The 19909-nt window shown below is 39.9% G+C and overlaps 1 protein-coding gene across 3 annotated transcripts in view; it reads left to right on the top strand.

Moving 5' to 3' along the window:
- map4l (microtubule associated protein 4 like) overlaps positions 1 to 19909 on the top strand; it is a 126238-nt gene that overhangs the window by 90566 nt on the left and 15763 nt on the right. For 2 of the 3 annotated variants that reach the window (XM_051953295.1, XM_022214170.2), the window contains 6 exons: positions 5010 to 5374; positions 6885 to 7082; positions 8163 to 8277; positions 9921 to 9980; positions 10340 to 10602; positions 16259 to 16318. In XM_051953295.1, the coding sequence (XP_051809255.1) occupies positions 5010 to 5374; positions 6885 to 7082; positions 8163 to 8277; positions 9921 to 9980; positions 10340 to 10602; positions 16259 to 16318 (1061 nt within the window). The remainder of the gene's footprint in view (positions 1 to 5009; positions 5375 to 6884; positions 7083 to 8162; positions 8278 to 9920; positions 9981 to 10339; positions 10603 to 16258; positions 16319 to 19909) is intronic. The other variant, XM_051953296.1, reaches the window with a different exon arrangement.

Genomic DNA, 19909 nt, shown 5'->3' on the forward strand with positions numbered 1-19909 from the left:
GCAGCTGGTTGCCAGCAGCTGTGTATCGTAGCGTGGTATTAGACGGATCCTCTGTGTTCGCAGCCAGCCGGTTTCATGTTAGATGAGTCATGCAGCTGGTGTTGCAGCAATGAAAACTGCCACAGGATGAGCAGTGAGGTCACTAATTGGTAAAATATGATGTTCACAGCGTCAGACGGCGTATATTTATTAGTTAGTTAGAGCAATCTTTGCATGTTTCCCCGTGGAGGTGCATGTTGTTACTGTTGCTGCCTGCCATGTTAAATGATTGTTTTGTTTGTAGTCTTTGCTATCGTTTCGATTGGTTGTAATAACGATGTGCTCATCAAGTCATTTGCAGAGATTTGGGAACATGGCAGCATCGCCACACTAACAATCTGACTGTTGGACAAAAAAAAATTTACTGAGATTATCCAAACCACTTTTTTTTGAGGATAAAACTAATGTGAGCACGGCTTGAAACATCGCATATAATCCTCCATTGTGCTGGAAGTTGAAACCAGCCTGTAAAACTGCGATGGACGTTTACGAGGTCAGAAGGGTCATAATTTTAATGTTCATTTCCTCTTTCAAATAAATCTGTCTGAACTCAGGATTTAAAGACCGTCTGCCTGAATGAATACTTGTATTACTGGTTGCAGCTGGCTTCTTTCTAGCAGAGTCATTGCAGTCCTGAAAGAAAAACTATCCCAGACTTTGATTGGAGATTGTTTTAACTATTTATTTTCTCTATTATACTGATAGAACAAATGGTCAAATCTTTGTAAATACACTGCCATCACGTGTAAATGAGGCATAATGTTGTTGAAACTGAACTTATTTTTCTGAAGAAATTTCAGGTTGGTCATAATGTTTTGTGAAAAGATAGTTCCCTAAATTTGAACATTTTTGGAATGCACTTTTCTACACTGAAACAAAGGGGAAAACTAGCAGTTGTTGTTATTTGTAAGCTATTATTCTCTGATTTTACTGGTCCGACCCACTGGAGATCAAATTTTGGCTGAATGTGGGCCTTGACCTAAAATGAGTTTGACACCCCTGATCTACAGTATAGGCCTGAAAACTACAAGTTTGAAGTTAAAAAAATAAATTTAATTAAAATCCGGAGGTGCTGCATTAAAAAGAAGTGACCTGACGAGACCCCTGTAAGCTTCTTCTCATCTCATTTCAGTCGAGAGGCTCCCTACCAGCAGAATACGCCCGAATCACCGGCTGAACTTGTGGTTAATGTAGCTGCCAGGAGGAAGAATTTGTAGAATGAAAAGGACAGTGTCTGTGGTTGTGCTCAGTTGATTTTGATCCAACTGATTGAAGCCGACAGCGTTGTCAAAAGGCACTGCTAAACTGGTGGAGTTGTGTTTTGTTGCATTGATTGTCACCGTCTGTGACAGCCAGGATCAACAAAGCAGAACTCTCAGCAACGATTTCTTCTTTAATACGTGTTGATGGAGGGTGTTGAATCAGATTATAATAACTGTGACATGTATGTTTTTGGTCTCTGGGATATAGATGTCCAGTTTATGCTCAGCACTCCCTGTAGCTGCAGAGGTCAGAGGCCCTAATCCACTTTGTTGTCAAAAACATCTTTTTAATTCCTCTGCTGCTGCTGCATAAATGACATGGACAACATCGATGCTTATTTTCTCTGTCAGACACCAAATTCAGACAGGACCAAAACACGGCGAGGCATCTCGGAATTAAGGACATTAAAATTCATGGAACAAGTAGATGCCACTGAGAGGCTTTGAGAAGCAGCTGCAGCAGATTTTGAGTTTGCATTAACATCAGCTTAACACTGGGACTCACTTCAGTACAGCTCGATAAAGGATGACAACACTGCAGTGGTCGACAGTACTAACAGAGATGCAGGAGGATAAACAAATCAAAACGACAGTAACTCTGTGCTTAACATACAGTACTAGGTGTTTTCTGTTACCTGCATGACCACACATGAGCTGCTTCATGGGAGAATTTTCCGTGCATGTAATCTTAGCCTGTGTGTGATCTGTTCTCCACACTGAGCTAGTTTGCAGCTACAGTTTAAAGCGAACATGTGTCACATATAATGGCAGCTCTGGCGGCTGCTTTGCCTGCCCGATTGCTGGAGAAAACACAACGGCAGTAAATTGGCATTGTTTTAGAGAGAACAGAGCAGTTATCACACAGCAAACCTCAGCGCAGAGGGAAATGAGAGGACATTAGGGCACAGGGTAGCCATGTCTGTCCAGTATCACGGTTATGTAAGAGATGTCTCGGTGGAAACAAAGGGCCCCTGTCTTTTTCAGTCCCCTCCACCCCTCAGCCCTGAATGCTGTCTGTCCTCAGCCACATCAAACTCAAAAATCTAGTCACCATCTCCCTTTGCTTTTGCTCATCTTTCCCTATTTCCTCTTACTTTTACTTAATTCTGTCTTTCTCACTGCTCGTCCCATGAGTCAGTTATTAGCGACGCTGTTGCTGCTACCCTGTTTGACCTAAAGTTTCCTCTGAGGAGGATGGAGTTTCCTGTGTTTTCATAATCAAGTGTGAAGAACACTGAAATCCAACGAAGCTAAATGTTATTTTAAGAAAGGTCGATTTTGTAATCATATTTCCATATCTCACCTGTGTGTCATTCTTCTGCTGCATGTAGTCTAATCCCAGACAACCTAAACTTTATAGATAGATTCTGTCTTACCGGTCACGGTATGAGTGAAGATGTATGATGCCACTTTTTAAATATTTATAATACAGTCCTGAGCTCCCCTCCCATGCAGTTTCACAGCCATTTACAAATTAAGTCATATGAGTCTCAGGTTGTTACCAGGCCTTAAGACGTGATTTGGGTGGGAAAATCAATACTTGGACTCCCCATAACACAATTTGTACTTCCTGGTAAGGGTAGTGGGTCTATGATACCACTTTGCAGATACTTACAATGCACTCTTGAAATTCCTCCCCATGCAGTTTCACAATCATTCACACCTTCAGTCAATACCTGGTACTCCCAACCAGTCATCTGCAACTGAGGAAGTCTCTTGGAGGTGAAACATTATCAAGACCCAAAAGCAAGACTGGACGCTATTACTGAAGCACTTACAATACCCTGAAGTGTAAAAATTCGTAAGAGAAAGCATGTTTTACTAACTGGAGATGTGAAATTTGAAAGGCTAGGCAGATGATCCAAAGATAAAATGCTAAAAATGAGGGTATGTGGCCATCTACTGCATCAATCATTTGTCCACCTTTTAAAAAATCTTTCGTGTGGGGTTCTCCAAGGCTCTATATTAGAACCACGGCTCTTTTGATTATACATGCTTGTATGCTGACGACACTCAGATTTATATTGACATCCTGCAAAAACAGAACACCCTAAATGCCTCCGGCTGAACATTGTATGTATACAGGACTGTATGTTTTGGCTATCTGAGAATGTTCTCCATCAAAACAAAGACAAAATTGAAATCACTGATGCCATCACAAGGATGGCTTTCTTCCATATCCCGCTACATTGCCTGAGTTTGCTCATTTTTAACAGTGAGGTGGAGAAATTCTCAACACTTTATAACATAATAACATTTCATAGATCTGCATCTTGTCTTAAATCACTGGATTCTAAGGTTCTCGATTGGTGTCAGAGCCCTTTTATTCTGAGCTCCACTACTGTGGAATAATTTATATTGCTCAATCAGGGAGGCAAACAACAGCAAGACCTTTAAAACAAGGCAGACAGCCTATTTATTTACGGTACGACTATAAAACCTGTTCCTTCTTAAGTGCTGCTTTCTCTCCTGGAGTTTTTGTTTTGTTTTGTTCCTTGTCTGCATCTGCCTATTTGTGTGCTGTGAATTTTATAGTTTACTGAGATGTGCTTATCAAGGGTAGGAGGTCTTTGCACAAGTTGTAAAAGTTAATTTGTCTACCACCTTTCAACAACAACAGCGATATGTTATAGCAATATGAGTACATCAATTTATAGTTCAAAATCTTAATTTAAAGACAGTATATGAGAGAAAAAGGCTAGTAAAAAGTGAGACAAATCAGCGCTTACAAAACAGTCTGTTTCCCTACTCTATCAGGATTTCATATGACCCTACTGACATGGATTTTAAGTGTACAGCATCATCATTATGAATGCTTACATAAGGCAGTGCAATAAAATAAATGGCATTTGCCTGTTTACCAACCAGACCCAGAATCATCTGCTGCCACGACCTACATTAAGTCTTCCACATGACGTTCAAATTTATAAATAACAAACGTGGAGTCGCAACTCGGAAAATATCTGATGTGACGCATGTTGCTGATGGTTACACAACATATTACAGAGATTGCAGATTAAGTTTTAGCTGTTTTTTAATGGGCAGGATGTCTTCATAGCTCGGACTGGCCTGACATTGGCCTCTCTTGGGGTAGATCGACGGGTCAACAGAGCTGCTCGTTTGTTTGAAACATGACCACATCTTTTCCAAACCTGAACCACATGGTCAAGAAAACATATAATTCATTGTTCCAAAAATAAACAGTAATGCTCGTTAGTTTGAAACATGACCACATCTTTTCCAAACCTAAACCATATCGTCAAGAAAACATATAATTCATGGTTCCAAAAATAAACAGCAATTTTATTATTGTTTTTTTAAATGCTTATGAGATTTTTGGTTTTCATTATGACCTTTGTGACCTGCCTGTTACAACAGGTTTTTTTTTCATCTTTTTTCTTGCAAGGAAATTATTTGATACAAATATAATATGAAGACAAGAAATAATGTGCTATATATAATAAATGTAAACTCTACATTATGCTTAAAATGTTCATCCATTTTCACTCTGTACACAACAGCCTCTAATAGTTTTACTTTTTTAACAACCAAGCACTGTGTTCATTTATACTTTCCAGCATTTTCATGAATGGTGATAACTTTTGTTCCTTTTTTCCCCCCATTGCTGGAGTTTCATGTATACTTATAGACTCAACATGGTTTTGCTAAAATTTGTTGATGCTGACTAAAACAATCTTTCTCTCCCAGTGAAATCTGACAACAAAGACAAGCAGGAGAAGACGGACATCATGTTCGGCAAGACGGACAAGATCGACACCTTTGACAAGAAAGAAGAGCAGCAGAAGAAGGACAACGGCCCAGACAAGAACCAGAAGTCCGAGAAGATCCTCAAAAACGAGGAAAAAATGGAGAAAATGAATGCGGAGAAAAACAGCAAGACCACTGAGAAGGCGGAGAAGGTGGACAAGCCGGAGAAGACCAACAAAGACGAGAAGAAGGAAGAGGAGAAGAAGCCGGTTGAGAAGAAGGACGATAAAGGAGGGAAAAGCACGGCTAAGTCTCCGACAGGCAACGGCGGCAAGACCCTGCCGAGCCCCGACAGCAAGAGCAAGGTGGGTCTCGCAAACGCACAATATATTCACACAAAGCGCCATCTAAACACATTTCCTGCACACAGTCAAGGTGGCAAAGTATCCAGCAGTTACACAAACAGTCTTGTCACCCTGAGGTCAGAGCTTTGAACTCACACAGCCGGTGTGTCCAACAAAAGTCTGTTAAAGTGTCCTTGAGCAAGACACACAAACTTTTACCTGCTTCAACTGGTGCTGGAGCTGATTACAGAAATCATCTTCCACTTCAGTCCCTGCTCTGCTTTTGCTGCTTCTGCTGGTCAAACAAGCGTATGTGCATCTCTGTCTGTGTCTGATGTGTGAAAATTTGCTGTAGGAAATGCTGCACTCTGTGGATTTGCTCGCATGGTTGAAGCAAATCTGTTCCATAAAGTTCAGTTTTGGTGAACTTTTACTTGCAAATGTTCACTGACCTACAGCAAAGCATCTTGAGTGAATAGAAAACCAGAGAGGAAATGCATCATCTATTCTTCACTTTTATTTTGGGCTGCAACGGAATATCGGTATCTAATGACTATTGGTTTGCCTGTTGTGTTTGAACAACAGTCTAAAATCTGATAGGTTTGAACTGATAAAAATGTTGGAATACTGGCTTAAAATATTAATAATCAGAATGATTTCAGGATTTTTTTATTTGGTTGACTTATCAATGACAAACAGGCTTGGTTTGTAGACCATCATGATCTGAAGCCTAAACTACAAAGCAAGTTTAACATGCCCTGGTTATCATTTCATTATCTGGTCTCATTAGGCATAAAAATCCAGGACCAGTTGCAAATAATAGATAGGTCTATTTCTCATTTTAAAAAATGAGCAGCCAAGCTAATGGACGTGCTAACAGTTATAAAGCCAGCAAGGTTATATAACTTTATTCCCTTTTGAATAAGTTGGGAATAATTGTAACAAGAAAACAAACAAAACCCCAAGAAGCCGCTAAGCCAAACTGAGCTCCTTTCACACCAGCATGTTGCTAGCCGATGTTAGCGGTTAGCATACCAGCTACAGTAGTTTAGCAAGTAGCTCTGTGAGTTGTCACTACTTCACTAAGTTTCTACTGCTGTCTTTTTAGCGGAGGTACGCAGACGAGGTGTTCTGTGCAATAAATATTTTCTGGATCGAGTCTTTGTTTCCGTGTGTTGTGTGTTTGCTGAGATGCAGTGTTGGTGTATGACTGTGTCCAATATCTGACATCTTTTCATATCATACGCTACCTGAAGACTGCTGCTTACGTCATCTCATTTGAGCCTTATAATTTTATAATTCACTGCTCTCCAAGATGGTTATAAATTGCTAATGCAATTTTAAAATGTATGACCTGTGTTAAGATCGTCATACGGTTGCTGGCTGTGCTGTCATATCATGCTGTCATTGCAATCAGTGATGTCATCTCTGCTTTTTCTTTCTCTATCTCTCGTTGTCGTCCTTTTTCTATCTTTCCTCTTCTCTCTTTCTTTGCTGTTACTTTGGCTTCTTTAAATTCCATCATCACCAGCCTGATGTGGGTTCAACCAAACCAAACTCAGGCAAATCGCGCCCATCCACCCTCTCCACCAATGGCGAGGCCAACTCGGCCAAACGCCCCTCCCCCACCACAGCCTCAGCCAATAAAAAAAGCCCTGTACCCAAGGCGACCACGCCGACCGCTGCCAAGCGGCCGCCAACAGCAGCTGGCTCCAACAAGGCTGCCAAGGTAAGTATAAGACACATAGATAGACGTATTTCTTCTCTGCAAACACAATGAATGACTCTCAGTCTGCATTCTGGTCCGGATGTACTTATTTTTGGACAATTGAAACATGATCCATCACATTACATTTCAAAATGCATTTCTCAAATGACCAGAGGTAATGCATTATGGAGTTACGTGCCTATCATTAATTGAGAGCCTGCTCTTTCAGTCTGAGAGGATTATTTCTTAATTTTACATTCAGATTTTGTATTGCTTTCTCTCAAAAGTCTGCCCTCTCTTTTAAATAGCCCCTGCTTGGGTGCAAATCTGCTGAGCTACTGCTCAAACTGTTGCTGCACAAATGTCTTGTGCTTCAGATTGAGTGTATTTCATTTCACTTAGACTGATTCTGAGCGTTCAACAAACATCTGGTATCATATTTGTGTGCTCAAATCTGCTCTTTATCAGATCAAAAGTCTCATACAAACAGAATGCCAGGTATAACGCTGACCAATGCAATTGTCCCTGCCTCTTTGGAGACGTTGTGTAACCAGGATCATCTACTTCTATCTTCTAGGACTTATATGTACATCACTTGGTTTCTTGCACATCTTTTAGAATCACCTCATATATCTGTTTCTGTATTTTTTGCTGTAGTAGCTTCACATAATACTAGCTCTAACTTTGTGTCGGGGTTCAATAGATAACTTGCCAGCATCTGAGCAGGGGCTAATAAGGGTAGAGGACAAGGTTTAAAGGGAGAGCATGAAAAAATCTTGAAGTATTATGACGAAATATTGTTTTCCTTCAGGACGGTAACTCCATAATATTTGACGTTAGACTGATCAGTCTTAACCTCCCTGCAACTCAGTCCTATTTGAGACAACCAGCTAACCAGATGGTTGTCAGTGTTTTTCTGTCATACTCATATGTCATATTGATCAGTAAAAATACCACCAATCTCATGAAACAACGAGTTTCTAAAGAATTTCCTATGAAATAAGCAAAAAGAGTTTGAGAACCACTAGCGAAGCCGGTGAGAGAAGTGACTACAACATTAAAAAAGACAACTACTTATGTCTCCTCTCTTTTAATTCCCAGACTCCTGAAAATGGTACAACTGAGAAGCGCCCATCTGTGCCAAAGACCACGCCCACCCCACGCTCAACTGCCAATAAGAATGGCTCCTCTGCACCTGCTGGAAACAAAGCTGCAGGTAAATACATCCAGCACAGTTTCATTTCTTCAGTTAAATCTCCTGTGATATGAACAGTGCTACCTCAGACGACATCTCCTCTGCTTTAGCTGGTTTAGTACAACATGACCTCTGCAGCAGGACCTGAACTCGGTACAGTAGCTGGAGCAATGACTCACATTGTAGACTGGCACCACTCCAGGCAACAGGCTAGCTGAATCGCTAGCATATGTTAGACTTAATCGGATTCAAGAGTTGGCTTTTGCAGACATCAGACTGGTATTTTTATCTGCACATCACAACAGCATCTCACCTCTCCAAGCGAGGCAGCTATGAGTCAGTCTGAGACGTGTTAGTCAAACAGACTTTTGGCTTTTTGTGCGCTTCAGCTCAGTGCCCTCAGAGAACATGATTCATTCAGCCAGTTCACAGCGATAGGTGCTATGTACTGCGAGGTTCATCTTTCATTTTAGCTGCATGAGTGAACTCCCATCACCTTTGTGACTTTCGCCACAATGGCAGCAGTTTAGGCCATTTTCACAAAGCCTATGCCACATGATGGCAGCATTACATCCAACCAGGCTTTACAGACGCAATGGACAAGCTGTCAGAAGTGACTCGAGTGGCAATTTTTACAACAAAAGAAGCTCTTTGATGTCAGAAACACTATGTGAGCAGTCAACTGAAGGATTCTGTTGGATGGGAAATCTTGTCTGTGGCAAGATTCTGCGATTGTTGGCCATCAACAGCCAAATATTTCCAGATTTTCCTTCAGGATGGGAATTTGGCAAAAGACAAAAGTGAGCTGTTGATGCCTGTTGTTCCAAGCTTTCCAGTTTTTTACCGCTTGTAATTAAAAATGTGCAAATCTTCAACACAGTCATCATAATAGTCAGAGCAATCTAAATTTACAAACAGTTTTCTATTACATCAAATAGAGTGATTTTTGGAATTGTGAGTCTGGCCACCAATAAATAAGGAAAAAATATGTTGGCTAAAGATGGACCTCTGATTAATAATATTAAATTATTGGGTTATTATTACAAATTATTTTACTCATTTTATCCATTTTTATTCAGTATACTATGGTTGTATTTACTGTATAAGTATGTGTCATAATTCACATACACTCTTTGAAAGACATTGACCAAATGCATCAAACCTGCACTGTAAAAAGTAATTGTAGAGCTTGAATAAATATAGCTCAGTAAAAAATACAGCCTTTTATTTTGAAATGTAGTGATAGATTTAAATAAATGGTACGTAATTTCTTACCACTACTAGCATATTTGTGGAAAAAAGCTGCTGGCTTTTGGTGGAAACAAGGTTAATGAAAGTGAAGAAATGAATGTTGATGCAAAACTAAAATGATAAGCTAGGGTTAGAGGTTAAAGGTTAGAAAGTATTGAGTAGTGCTGCAGAACAAGCTGCTTTATGGATTCAAGATTTTCAGTTGTTCACATTGCATTTAGTTCACTGATTTAACGTTTAGAAATTGCAAGAGAAGTTTGCAGAACTCAGGAGGAGAATTACAATGAAAACTAATTTAACAGGAAGTTCATCCGGTCAGTTAGGTAACATTGCACCCTTTAAGGTAAGCATTACTTGACTCTCGCTATCAATGTCATGAATTTTTTTAATGTCAAAATCTCTTCTAATCGCAGCTAACAAGAATGACAAGACTGAGAACAAGACAGGAGAGGCCAAGAAACCCAAGACTACAGGTAAGAAAAGTAAAGTACATAATCAGGGAAAAGTTTTGTGAGAACATATTAGTTTGTTTTCATGCAATTCTACAAATGCCAAAAGAATAAAATCAATGATAATCTTACATTCATGGGTACAAAGACTACTCGAAGGGAACAATAAGTGCACTCAGGATTTATATTGTCCTGTTAAATTATTTAGTACCATATTATGTTAAAAGCTATTATGTACCTCACTGATGAATACTGAGATCACCAGCTCCCCTTCTATGATTGATATGCAGCATTTACTTTACTCGTTTCAGATTAAATGGCCCAGTTGTACACACAGGTTAACCAGACGTTGTAGTGACTGTTCTTCAACACTTTCTCTGCAGCCCGTCCTCGCCCCGTCTCCACCGCCACTCCCGCTACTCCCGCTACTCCAGCTGCCTCCACTAACGGGGAGGCCACCACTCACCGCCGCCGGGTCATCACCAAGCCCCCCGTGCCCAAGCAGACCCCGCTGGAGAAGAAACCGGCGGTTCCTCGCGCCCCCAGAACCCCTCGAACCATCAACGCGCCCACACCGGACCTGAAGAACGTCCGCTCCAAGATCGGATCCATCGACAACATCAAGTACCAGCCCGGCGGAGGAAAGGTAGGCAAGCAGCACAGGGGAGACCCATGAATAATTCAGAGCAGTGATGTACCTGTCGAGATTCCTGAAATGCTACAGAATGATTCTCTTGTATCAGCAAATGATTTGGCAGCGGGTGGTTTGTAACTCAAACAGCTGCTATGTGATTTACATCATAATAACGTGTTTCACTCGGAAGAATTCTGTAACCAGACTAGTCCTCACACTAGATGTCAGTCTACACTTTATAAGTTAACATTATTTTGAATGTTAACTTGTATTATGTGGAATCACAGGAGTGCCATAATAAGAGATAAATCTGTTACAAAATAAGGAAATATAGTTGTAGATAAAAAGGGAAATAAAAAAGAATAAATAAATACATAAATAATTGTGTTAAAAATAAGGAAATAAACATGTAAACATAGAGGGAAAAAATCAAAGAATAAATTCAAAAATTAAATCTGTTAAAAAATAAGGAAATAAATATGTGAATATATAGCGGACTACATAAAAAATCAATCTGTTAAAAATAAGGAAATTAATGTGTAAATATAAAGAGGCATAAATAAAAAAAAATAATAAAATAAGGAAAAGTAAAGGTAAATTTTGTCTTTGCCTTTCCCTTTTTTCTTTTTGTTTTTCCCTTGGTCATTGTCACAAAAGGGAAAAGCAAAGACAAATTTTATCTTTATTTTTCCATGTCTTTAATTTATTTATTTTTTTAAATGTATTCCTCTTTATATTTAACATTTATCTCCTTGTTTTTTTAACAATTTTTAAAATGTATTATTATTTATTCTTCTTTATATTTACACATTTATTTTCTTATTTTTAACATTTTTAAAATTTATGCTTTTATTTATCCCTCTTTGTATTTACACATTTATTTCCTTATTTTTTAACAGATTTGTCTTTTATTATACCACTCCTGTGATTGCAAAGTGTTAGCTCGTGAGTTTGCCAAAAAGCATTGTAATCAGTTTTTTTGTTTTGCTTTGTTTTGTAGCGCTGAAAACTTAATCAGATCTTAAACTGAGCTGGCCCCTACGAAAGACTTTAAATGCCCAAATTAAAATTAATCCAAGAAAAAATTAAACCCGTACATATTGTCATACATATTTCCTGAAAATCATCTTACAAGGACAATTTCACAGTTTATTATCTTCAGTAAATGAATAACAGTCGCTTATTGTGGCAAAATCAACACAGAAACCTTCCAATATTATATCTAAAGTACTTCAGGGAGATTTTCTTTTTCTATTAATGACAGAATTCACGCGTCCTGTTATCTCAACGTCGGCCCCACAGGCGTCATTAGCGTTGGCTTATCGTACTCCTAAAAAACACTCGCTGTAAGCTAAGACTAACTTGCTGACACTAATTACCTTAACTGTCAACACCTGCTGAAAACTCTCCAGGAAGATCCTTCATAAGCGGCTCTGCTGCTCTATGAAAGGCAACGCACCTTCTTTTTCCTTTTTTTTTTTTTTTTTTTTACTGTGCTGTGTTGTGATTTTAATGTGGCATGGAATTATTCACATCCTGATGAAAAACAATTCAGTTTTTCATTGTAACATTCGTAACAGTGTGTTCCATTTTAGTTAGGACAAAGTAACTGCAAAAATACAAATGCAACACTTTTTTGCATTTTTATTCTACCGTAGCTGACATATCAAAAAGCGAGGCTGGTGTTTCAGATCCACCCAGTCAGGAGAAGAAAGAACTGTTGTAGTGAGAAAAGTTTGCCAAAGCAGAGAGAAATTTATCTGCAGGCAAAACAGGTCCTTCTTAAGCTCTAAACCAGGCTGACAGAATAACCAAATGTCTAAACTCAACACTGGATTCCTCTTTTTGCATGTAATTCAAGCTTAACTGTTCAGCATGTTCTTACAGATGCTGAGGATTAAGTGAAAGTTAGTCGTTCCCGGTGTTGATGCAGGACTGACTAGGGCTAGATTTCTTGATTTGCTGTAAATGTGTTCGTCAAAATCAGTGTTTCTGAGCCAGACTGCTGAAACCAACAGGAGATCACTGCATGCTCAGTCGCAGTCTGTACTGAACACACTGGATTCAGCCGTATTTGCAGTGATGTACTGCAGCACTGTCAGGGTCTTATACTCATTCCTGTGCTATGTAAAGCAGCCCAGTGTGGTGTAGCTGAGATTAGACTTACAGTGGAGGATGAAAACTTGGGAGGGATGTAGCGGGGAGGATATACGGCGTTAACGACAATCCTTAAATGTGCAAATGTAAAGAGCTCATGACATCCAAACGCCTCACCTCTGCCCTGCAGACAGTGATTATTTTAGAGGTCATTTTATGTTAATTAAAGAGATGGTGACTATACATCTCTTTGTTTATGTCTTTCTGTTTCCCTAATCAGGTTTCCATCAACATTTTTAATCTCTCATCTTTCCGCTGTCTCCCTCGCTTCACTTTAACGTACATCACTCCTAGTATTTTTCATCATCTAATGCCTCCACCTCACACATCTGTCTCTGGAAAACAGTGCAGATTGCTCCTTGCTACCTTTATTCCACTGGGATAAAGTTGCACGGCATGTCCTGGCTTAGACGCTAGGCTGTGTTGCTGTCAGTGTTTGTGACAGTGTGTCCCGGGGAGAGGGGTGTGCTGTCGCTTCGAATCACAAACGTCATCTGCCCTCCGTCTGCCCTGCCATGTGATATAATGTGTCAGTCCAGTTCATCTTCCACCCATCTCTGCTGTATTATCTGTCACAGAGTCCGCCTTTCCCCAGACTGCAGTGTGTTTAACCTTGCATTGTTGTGTTGTTACTCCTACAGTGTATGTCTGTGTGTCCAAAACAAATACTGTCTTCGAGAATTACTTCATGTGCTTTTGATTACAAGAAACATTTTGGGAAATACTTAGTTGCTTTCTTGCTGCGAGATAGATGCAAAGATTGATATCATTCTGAAGCCACAATGAAGTTGGAGCTTGGAGTCCGTTAGCTGAGTATAGAGCGTTAGCTTAGCATACAAACTGGAGGCAGAGATACTGACAGCTATAAAGCTGATAACTGAACATATATTGTTCATTGTTTAGCACTGGTGGATGTATTCATAAAGGTTTCAGTATTCATGCTAGGCTAAGCTAATGTCCTTCAGGTTTAGCTGACGTGTTGGAAGCAGGAAATATTCGCAGTGTAAGGATCTGAGTGACTTTGACCAGGACAGGAGAGGATCAGAGCTTTTCCGATACAGCGGGTCTTGTGGGCTGTTGCCGTTAGCTCTTCGTATCTGCCGAAAGCGGTCCAAGCAAAGCAAACCGGTGAACCGACAACAGCATCATCGGTGCCCAAGGATCATTGATGCACACAGGAAGTGAAGCCAGGTCACAGAAGAGCTACTGTAACACAGACTCCCTAAATACTGGTGACAGGAAGGTGACAGATCATATGGCTACACGTGGAGCTGTGTAGCAGCAGACCATGGTGACTCCTGTCTACCACAAATGCACCTACAATAGGCAAGTAAGCAACAGAAATGGACCATGAAGTAGTGGAAGAACATGCCCTGGTCTGACAAATCGCATTATCTTCTAAATCATGTGGCGGCAGTGTGTGGTGTTTACAAAGGATGAGATGGCAGGAGGATGCACTATAAGCAGAAGGCGAGCCAGTGGAGTCAGGCAGCGTGATGATCTGGGCAAACCTTTCGTACTTTGACATGTACGGCCTACCTGTTGCAGACCACGTGCGCTGCTTCACAGCATCGATCTTCTCTGGCAGAATAACGCTCCCTGCCACACTGCAAACACTGTTCATGTTCAAGGAACACGACAAAGAGTTGCCTTCTAAATTCCAAGATGTTGATCAGACTGGGAAATGATATAAAACCCCATCCTATGAGGCCCAACCTCAAAATTTCAGCCGCAAAAGGATCAGCTGCTTATGTGTTGGTCCCTGATACCACAGGACATTTTCAGACCTCTTGGGAAGTCCATTTGTTGGTGGCTCAGAGCTGTTTTGGCAACACGACAGAGACCTACACAATGTTGGGCAGCCGATTCTAATGTTGTTGCTGATATGTTTAAATATATGGTGTGTTAGTTTGTGAGTTTTGGAGATAGACATGAACTCCTGAGCAAGAAAGCCAACTTTCCAAAATGTTGAATTGTTCCTGTGTAACATATACATTACATATTGGTGTTTTTGCCGATATGTATGTCTCATTCAAACAAATGAGAAAGTGTGTCCAGACCTTTGACTTGTAGTGTATATATGGCAAAGTGGTTTTCAACTTTTTGCATTCCTTTTAGTGCATTATCATTTCTCACCATACTCCATTTTCTGTATGTTAATGTGTTCCTTTTCTTGTGCTGTTTCATTTCAGGTTGTCTCTGCTTTTTTAAGTGGACGGAAACATTTGCTCCATTTGCAAATGTAAAAATCCACCTTTCTGTGGTCCTAGATAGGTGTACTTTCATCTCTCTTAGTTTAATATCTTTCTGTCAGATCTATCCATATTCCAATAACCTGTTCAGGCTGTGGGGCTGCAGGATAAAGTACAGCAGTCTGTCGCTGTGTAGCCAGGGTTCACAAGCCATTTAAGATTTGTCATATCCAGCACAGACACCTTCTCTGCTCTTTATTTATCCAGGCAAACAGAATGCACGCTCCTTTAAGCAACACCCTGTTTCATATTCACCGTGACTCGTCGCTTCCTCAACCCGCCGCTTTTAGCCGCGATCACACGGCCAATTAAAGTTAGATCAGTGCAGAGACGGAGCTGTTGCTTCCTCTCCAAATGGTTCCGTGAAATTGGCCTAACCTCAAATTTTTCTGCGCAACAAAAGAGCAGCCAACGGGGGAAATGTCTGCAGAATCTCCGGGTGTCTGCATCAGACTGTAATTATTGGCCACTATTCACTCCCGTCAGGCAGATGTACTGAGTTTGTGCAGGTCCGTTCCTGCTGTGTCGTCTACCTCCCCTTTCAAAAACACGCTCCTGAAGCCTCTACATCATAACAAGAGGCACTGACTCATTCAGCCTCCTGTGATTCTAATATTGGTTTGTGCATCCTGTGTTTTAATATTTCCATTCAGCAGGAGCGTTTTGGTCTAACAAGCTTTCCATTCTCAGTATTCAGGAAGGGTGCTGGTGCTGTTTGTGTGTGAACAATAGAACGCTCCAGTAATAATGTGACATTTGATCTGTTGTTTTCTGATTCTGTTTGTGCTCGTATCTGATTGGCTCTTGCCAGTAACCGGACAAATGTTAATTTATTTGTACTAATCCACTGTAAATCTTTGTCATGTTTTTAAAAGTGCTCCATCTGCTCCCGTTTTCTGCCATCTGAGTATTTGCCACCATCTCATGCAGTACATCTGATCCTCCCGCTCAGTTGGCCCGTAAATAAATCTTACATCCAACTGGTGCTACTACTATCAGTTCTTTAACTTATTCATGCACCCACACATTTGGCTAACAGATTTGGTTTCTTCTTTTTGGTCCATGCTGTTTTTTTTTCCCCCTCCTTCCATCTAATCCTTCCTTCTGATTGGCTCTAACAGCCCATGCACTCATCTGATTGGTCCTCCTTTTAATCAGCCCCGTGTCCCCACCCCTCCACCTGCTCTTCCACCCCGTTGCGCTGTGGCATGTGGTTGGTGCGAGGTTGTATTGACCGATGGGGGTGGTTGTCTCCCCAGGTCTCCTCCACCCCGAACAACAAGACATCAGACTCCTCCACCCCTGCCGCCAAGGCCAGAGTGAGTCCCTGCCATCGACACCCTCACACTCCACACACCAGAACATCTTCCCTCCTCCGCTCTGCATTCACCGCATCTGTCACCCATTCTGCATCCACCAGGACACGTCACACCTCGCTGTTCATACCTACAACAACATGAACGTGACCATCAGTCCACGCTGCAGCTGGCACTCGCCTGTTTCGTTGTGGGTTTTATTAGAAAAGGAACATTTCTACTGTCACTGTCTTCATATAACCTGAAAAATCTAAATAATTATGAAAAGCAATGTATAATATAACATGTAAGTAGACGTGAAGGAGTATTTAAGGTTATAAAAAAGCTTCATTTTGATGGTTTTAGCTTTGAATTAACTCAAAATGATATCTTCCAGCAAAGTTTTCTGACAGGAAGTAAGACAATAAAACTACTAAAACATTATTGTGTCTCATGTTAGGGCAACAGCAGCAGAAAAAAATGATTCAGAATGACTGAACTGTGGCAGAATCACAAAACCTGTCATGTTATTAGGAGTGCTGTTCCTCTTGCTGCATAGAAAATGCAAATATTAGCCTTCTAAGACCCAAATACAGACAAAAATGAGCAAATAAACAAAAATGATATATATACACATATATAAACCAAAATATAGAAAACAATGAGCAAAAAATAAATATAAACCCAAAAAAAGAATTTTTTTTGCAAAAACGTAAAAATAAAACAAAAATATAAATAATTTAAATAACTGAAATAATAATAATAATAATAATAATATATGAATCCAAGTATTGGAAAAATGAGCAAAAATAATGAGTAAAACAATAAATAAAATAAACAAACAAAAAATGATATTTGTACACACACACACACACACACACACAAACATATATAAACCAAACTCTTGAAGAAATGAGCAAAAAAATCAATAAAATAAACAAAAAATAGATATATACCCAAATATAGAAAAAATTTCAAAAAACTAAAAAATCTAATAAAATTATCAATAAAAAATAAAGCAATACATAAATAAACAAACAAACAAACATATATAAACAATGAGCAAAAAATAAATAAAATAATGACAAATTATTTATACCCAAATAAAGAAAAAAATAGCAAAAAACTACAAAATAAATAATAATAAAGACAATAATAATCATAATAATAATATATGACCCTCATCCAAAAAATATAAAAATTTAAAAAACTATAAAAAAATATCTAATATATATAAATTAATTCTTAATATCAATTAAAACTGATGTTGTGTTGTAGCAACAGTGAGTTTTACAGGGATGAATCACAAAACCACATTCAGCAGTGAAACGGTAAGATAAATATGGAAAAATATAAACAGCATGTATAAAGCTGACTGCAGAGATGAGGCACAGGTTCAAGTGTAATATTACGCCAGAGCACATTCTATAACATGTAGCAACCTGAAGTATGATATTATGGCACAGCAGTGAATCACATTTTTAATAGTTATGGCAGTCCTGTCATCTCACTACACAGATAAATAAAAAGCCTGAGGTTAGCTCAGTTTCCATTTATTTAAATAGGTGTAGAATGAGAGGAAATTACAAAGTCTTCAAAATATCTCTGGAATTAAACACTTGGAAGTTCAAATAATAGTTTCATTCAGTGTTCAGTATCTTGAACAAACTCAGAATAAATCAGGAAAACCTTGTTTGATTTTGAAAACAATGAACAGAGAAGGATTTAAAATGTTCTGTGAGCTCATTTTACCAAGTGATTTTAGTTTGAAAATGCTACATATTCTTAGTGAAAAGAAATCACAGCACAAGTACAGTAGAGACCTCCAATTTAAAGCCAGAGGCAGCATCTCTACCTTCACTGATGATTTTATCAAACACCATTAGCAGTGTTTGTGAGCGATCATGCCCCAGTTGCTACTCCAGGTACTACCTCTGGAATTTGGATTATCAAGCGGGATCAAAAGGGGAAAAAATACCAAAAAAAAGTAGGGCTGCAACTAACGACGCCTCGAGTAATCGTCTGAGCACGATACGTCATCAAAAGCGGAAGTGAGCGTGCAATGCAACAGAAATCACCGTCCGACCGGAGCGCAGAACACGGACGGACATCGGCGCTGCATCGTGCATGTATTATGAATGCACGATGCAGCACGGACATCCACGATCAATCGTAAACGCGGATGTCAGCGTTTACTATATAGCTGTATCTAAACGTGGACATCCGCGCTGCATCGTGCATACATAATATATGCACGATGCAGCGCCGATGTCCGTCCGCGCTCCGGTAGGACGGTGATTTCTGTTGCATTGCGCGCTCACTTCCGCTTTTGATGACGTATCGTGCTCAGACGATTACTCGAGGCGTCGTTAGTTGCAGCCCTAAAAAAAAGTTGTTTTTTTCCATTTCCATAACACCATGACATTTAAAAGCCCTGATCTTCATCACTGTTCAGTGCATCCAACCAAGCTACGTCCTCTTCCAGCTCCACCAGTACCATCATCCACACCTCCATCCATACACACTTCATAAAGGACACCCTTGGTGATGCTCTGTGCTCCATGTTCCACTCTGTACAACACAGAACTGATTAAAGTGTCAGCTATGTGTTTCTGTTTTAACCCTACCAATGATCATTGATTTTAGTGCAGCTAAAGATTAACAGCCACTTTGTGCCTTTTCACACCAGTGTTCTTGCGTATAATTACGTCACAGCTGGCGACATATATCTTGAAAACAATGTGTTTGGCCCTTGACGCTGTGTTTCTACTCAGCAATCTCCAAAACACATTGATTACCACATACTACAGTCAAAAGAAGCACAAGACATAAACAATATATGTGCTATTTGCTATTTTAGTTCTGATTTGGTGTGCTATTTTGGTGTGCTATTCAATGCAGTACATTTGTAGGATCACAGACATGCAGGATGTATGCATGTGTTGCTCACAGTTGCGGGAAAAAATAGTGCAAATATAGGTACAACAGGCCTCCTGAGCAACAACTAACGACGGAAATGATCATGTATTATCTTCAGCTGGAAACTCTCCCTCCTGTTGCACTCCCAGTTTAGTTTTACTTTTTATTTTTTTGCACTTGCAGAAATGTGGGGAAATATTTCCAGCGTCTTGCAGTGTCCCTTTAGCTTCTTAGCGAACATGAGAAAGCTCATGGATATTAAGGAGACACGATGAAGCGCAACCTTGCAGCCAGTAAAGCTGTGCTGCTTGAAATCAATTAGGATGTTTACGATGTGCTATCAGGGAGAAAAACACGGAGAAGAAAACACTGTGTGCAGGCTGCTGCTCTTTGTGTTTGGGTGTGTGTGTGTGTGTGTGTGCATTAAGTGTACATGTGCTAACTGCTCAGTGAGTCATCCTTTGCTGGTGCCACCTGCGTCATCATGCCATTTTCATCCTGGAGAAGGAGACTAAGACAGACTGAGAGAGAATGGAGGATGGCGTCGTACGTATGCTGCAGGGATTTTTTTTTCCTCTCAATGCAACCGCAAGAACAATGAAACCGATATCAACAACACTGAAAGGCATGACCTCATGTAGGAAAGGGAGGGTCCTTTTGTCTCCTCGGTGGTACGACTGCAATAACAGAAGGTTT

Source organism: Acanthochromis polyacanthus, chromosome 9 (genome assembly GCF_021347895.1).
Source record: "Acanthochromis polyacanthus isolate Apoly-LR-REF ecotype Palm Island chromosome 9, KAUST_Apoly_ChrSc, whole genome shotgun sequence".
Classification (NCBI taxonomy): Eukaryota; Metazoa; Chordata; class Actinopteri; family Pomacentridae; genus Acanthochromis; species Acanthochromis polyacanthus.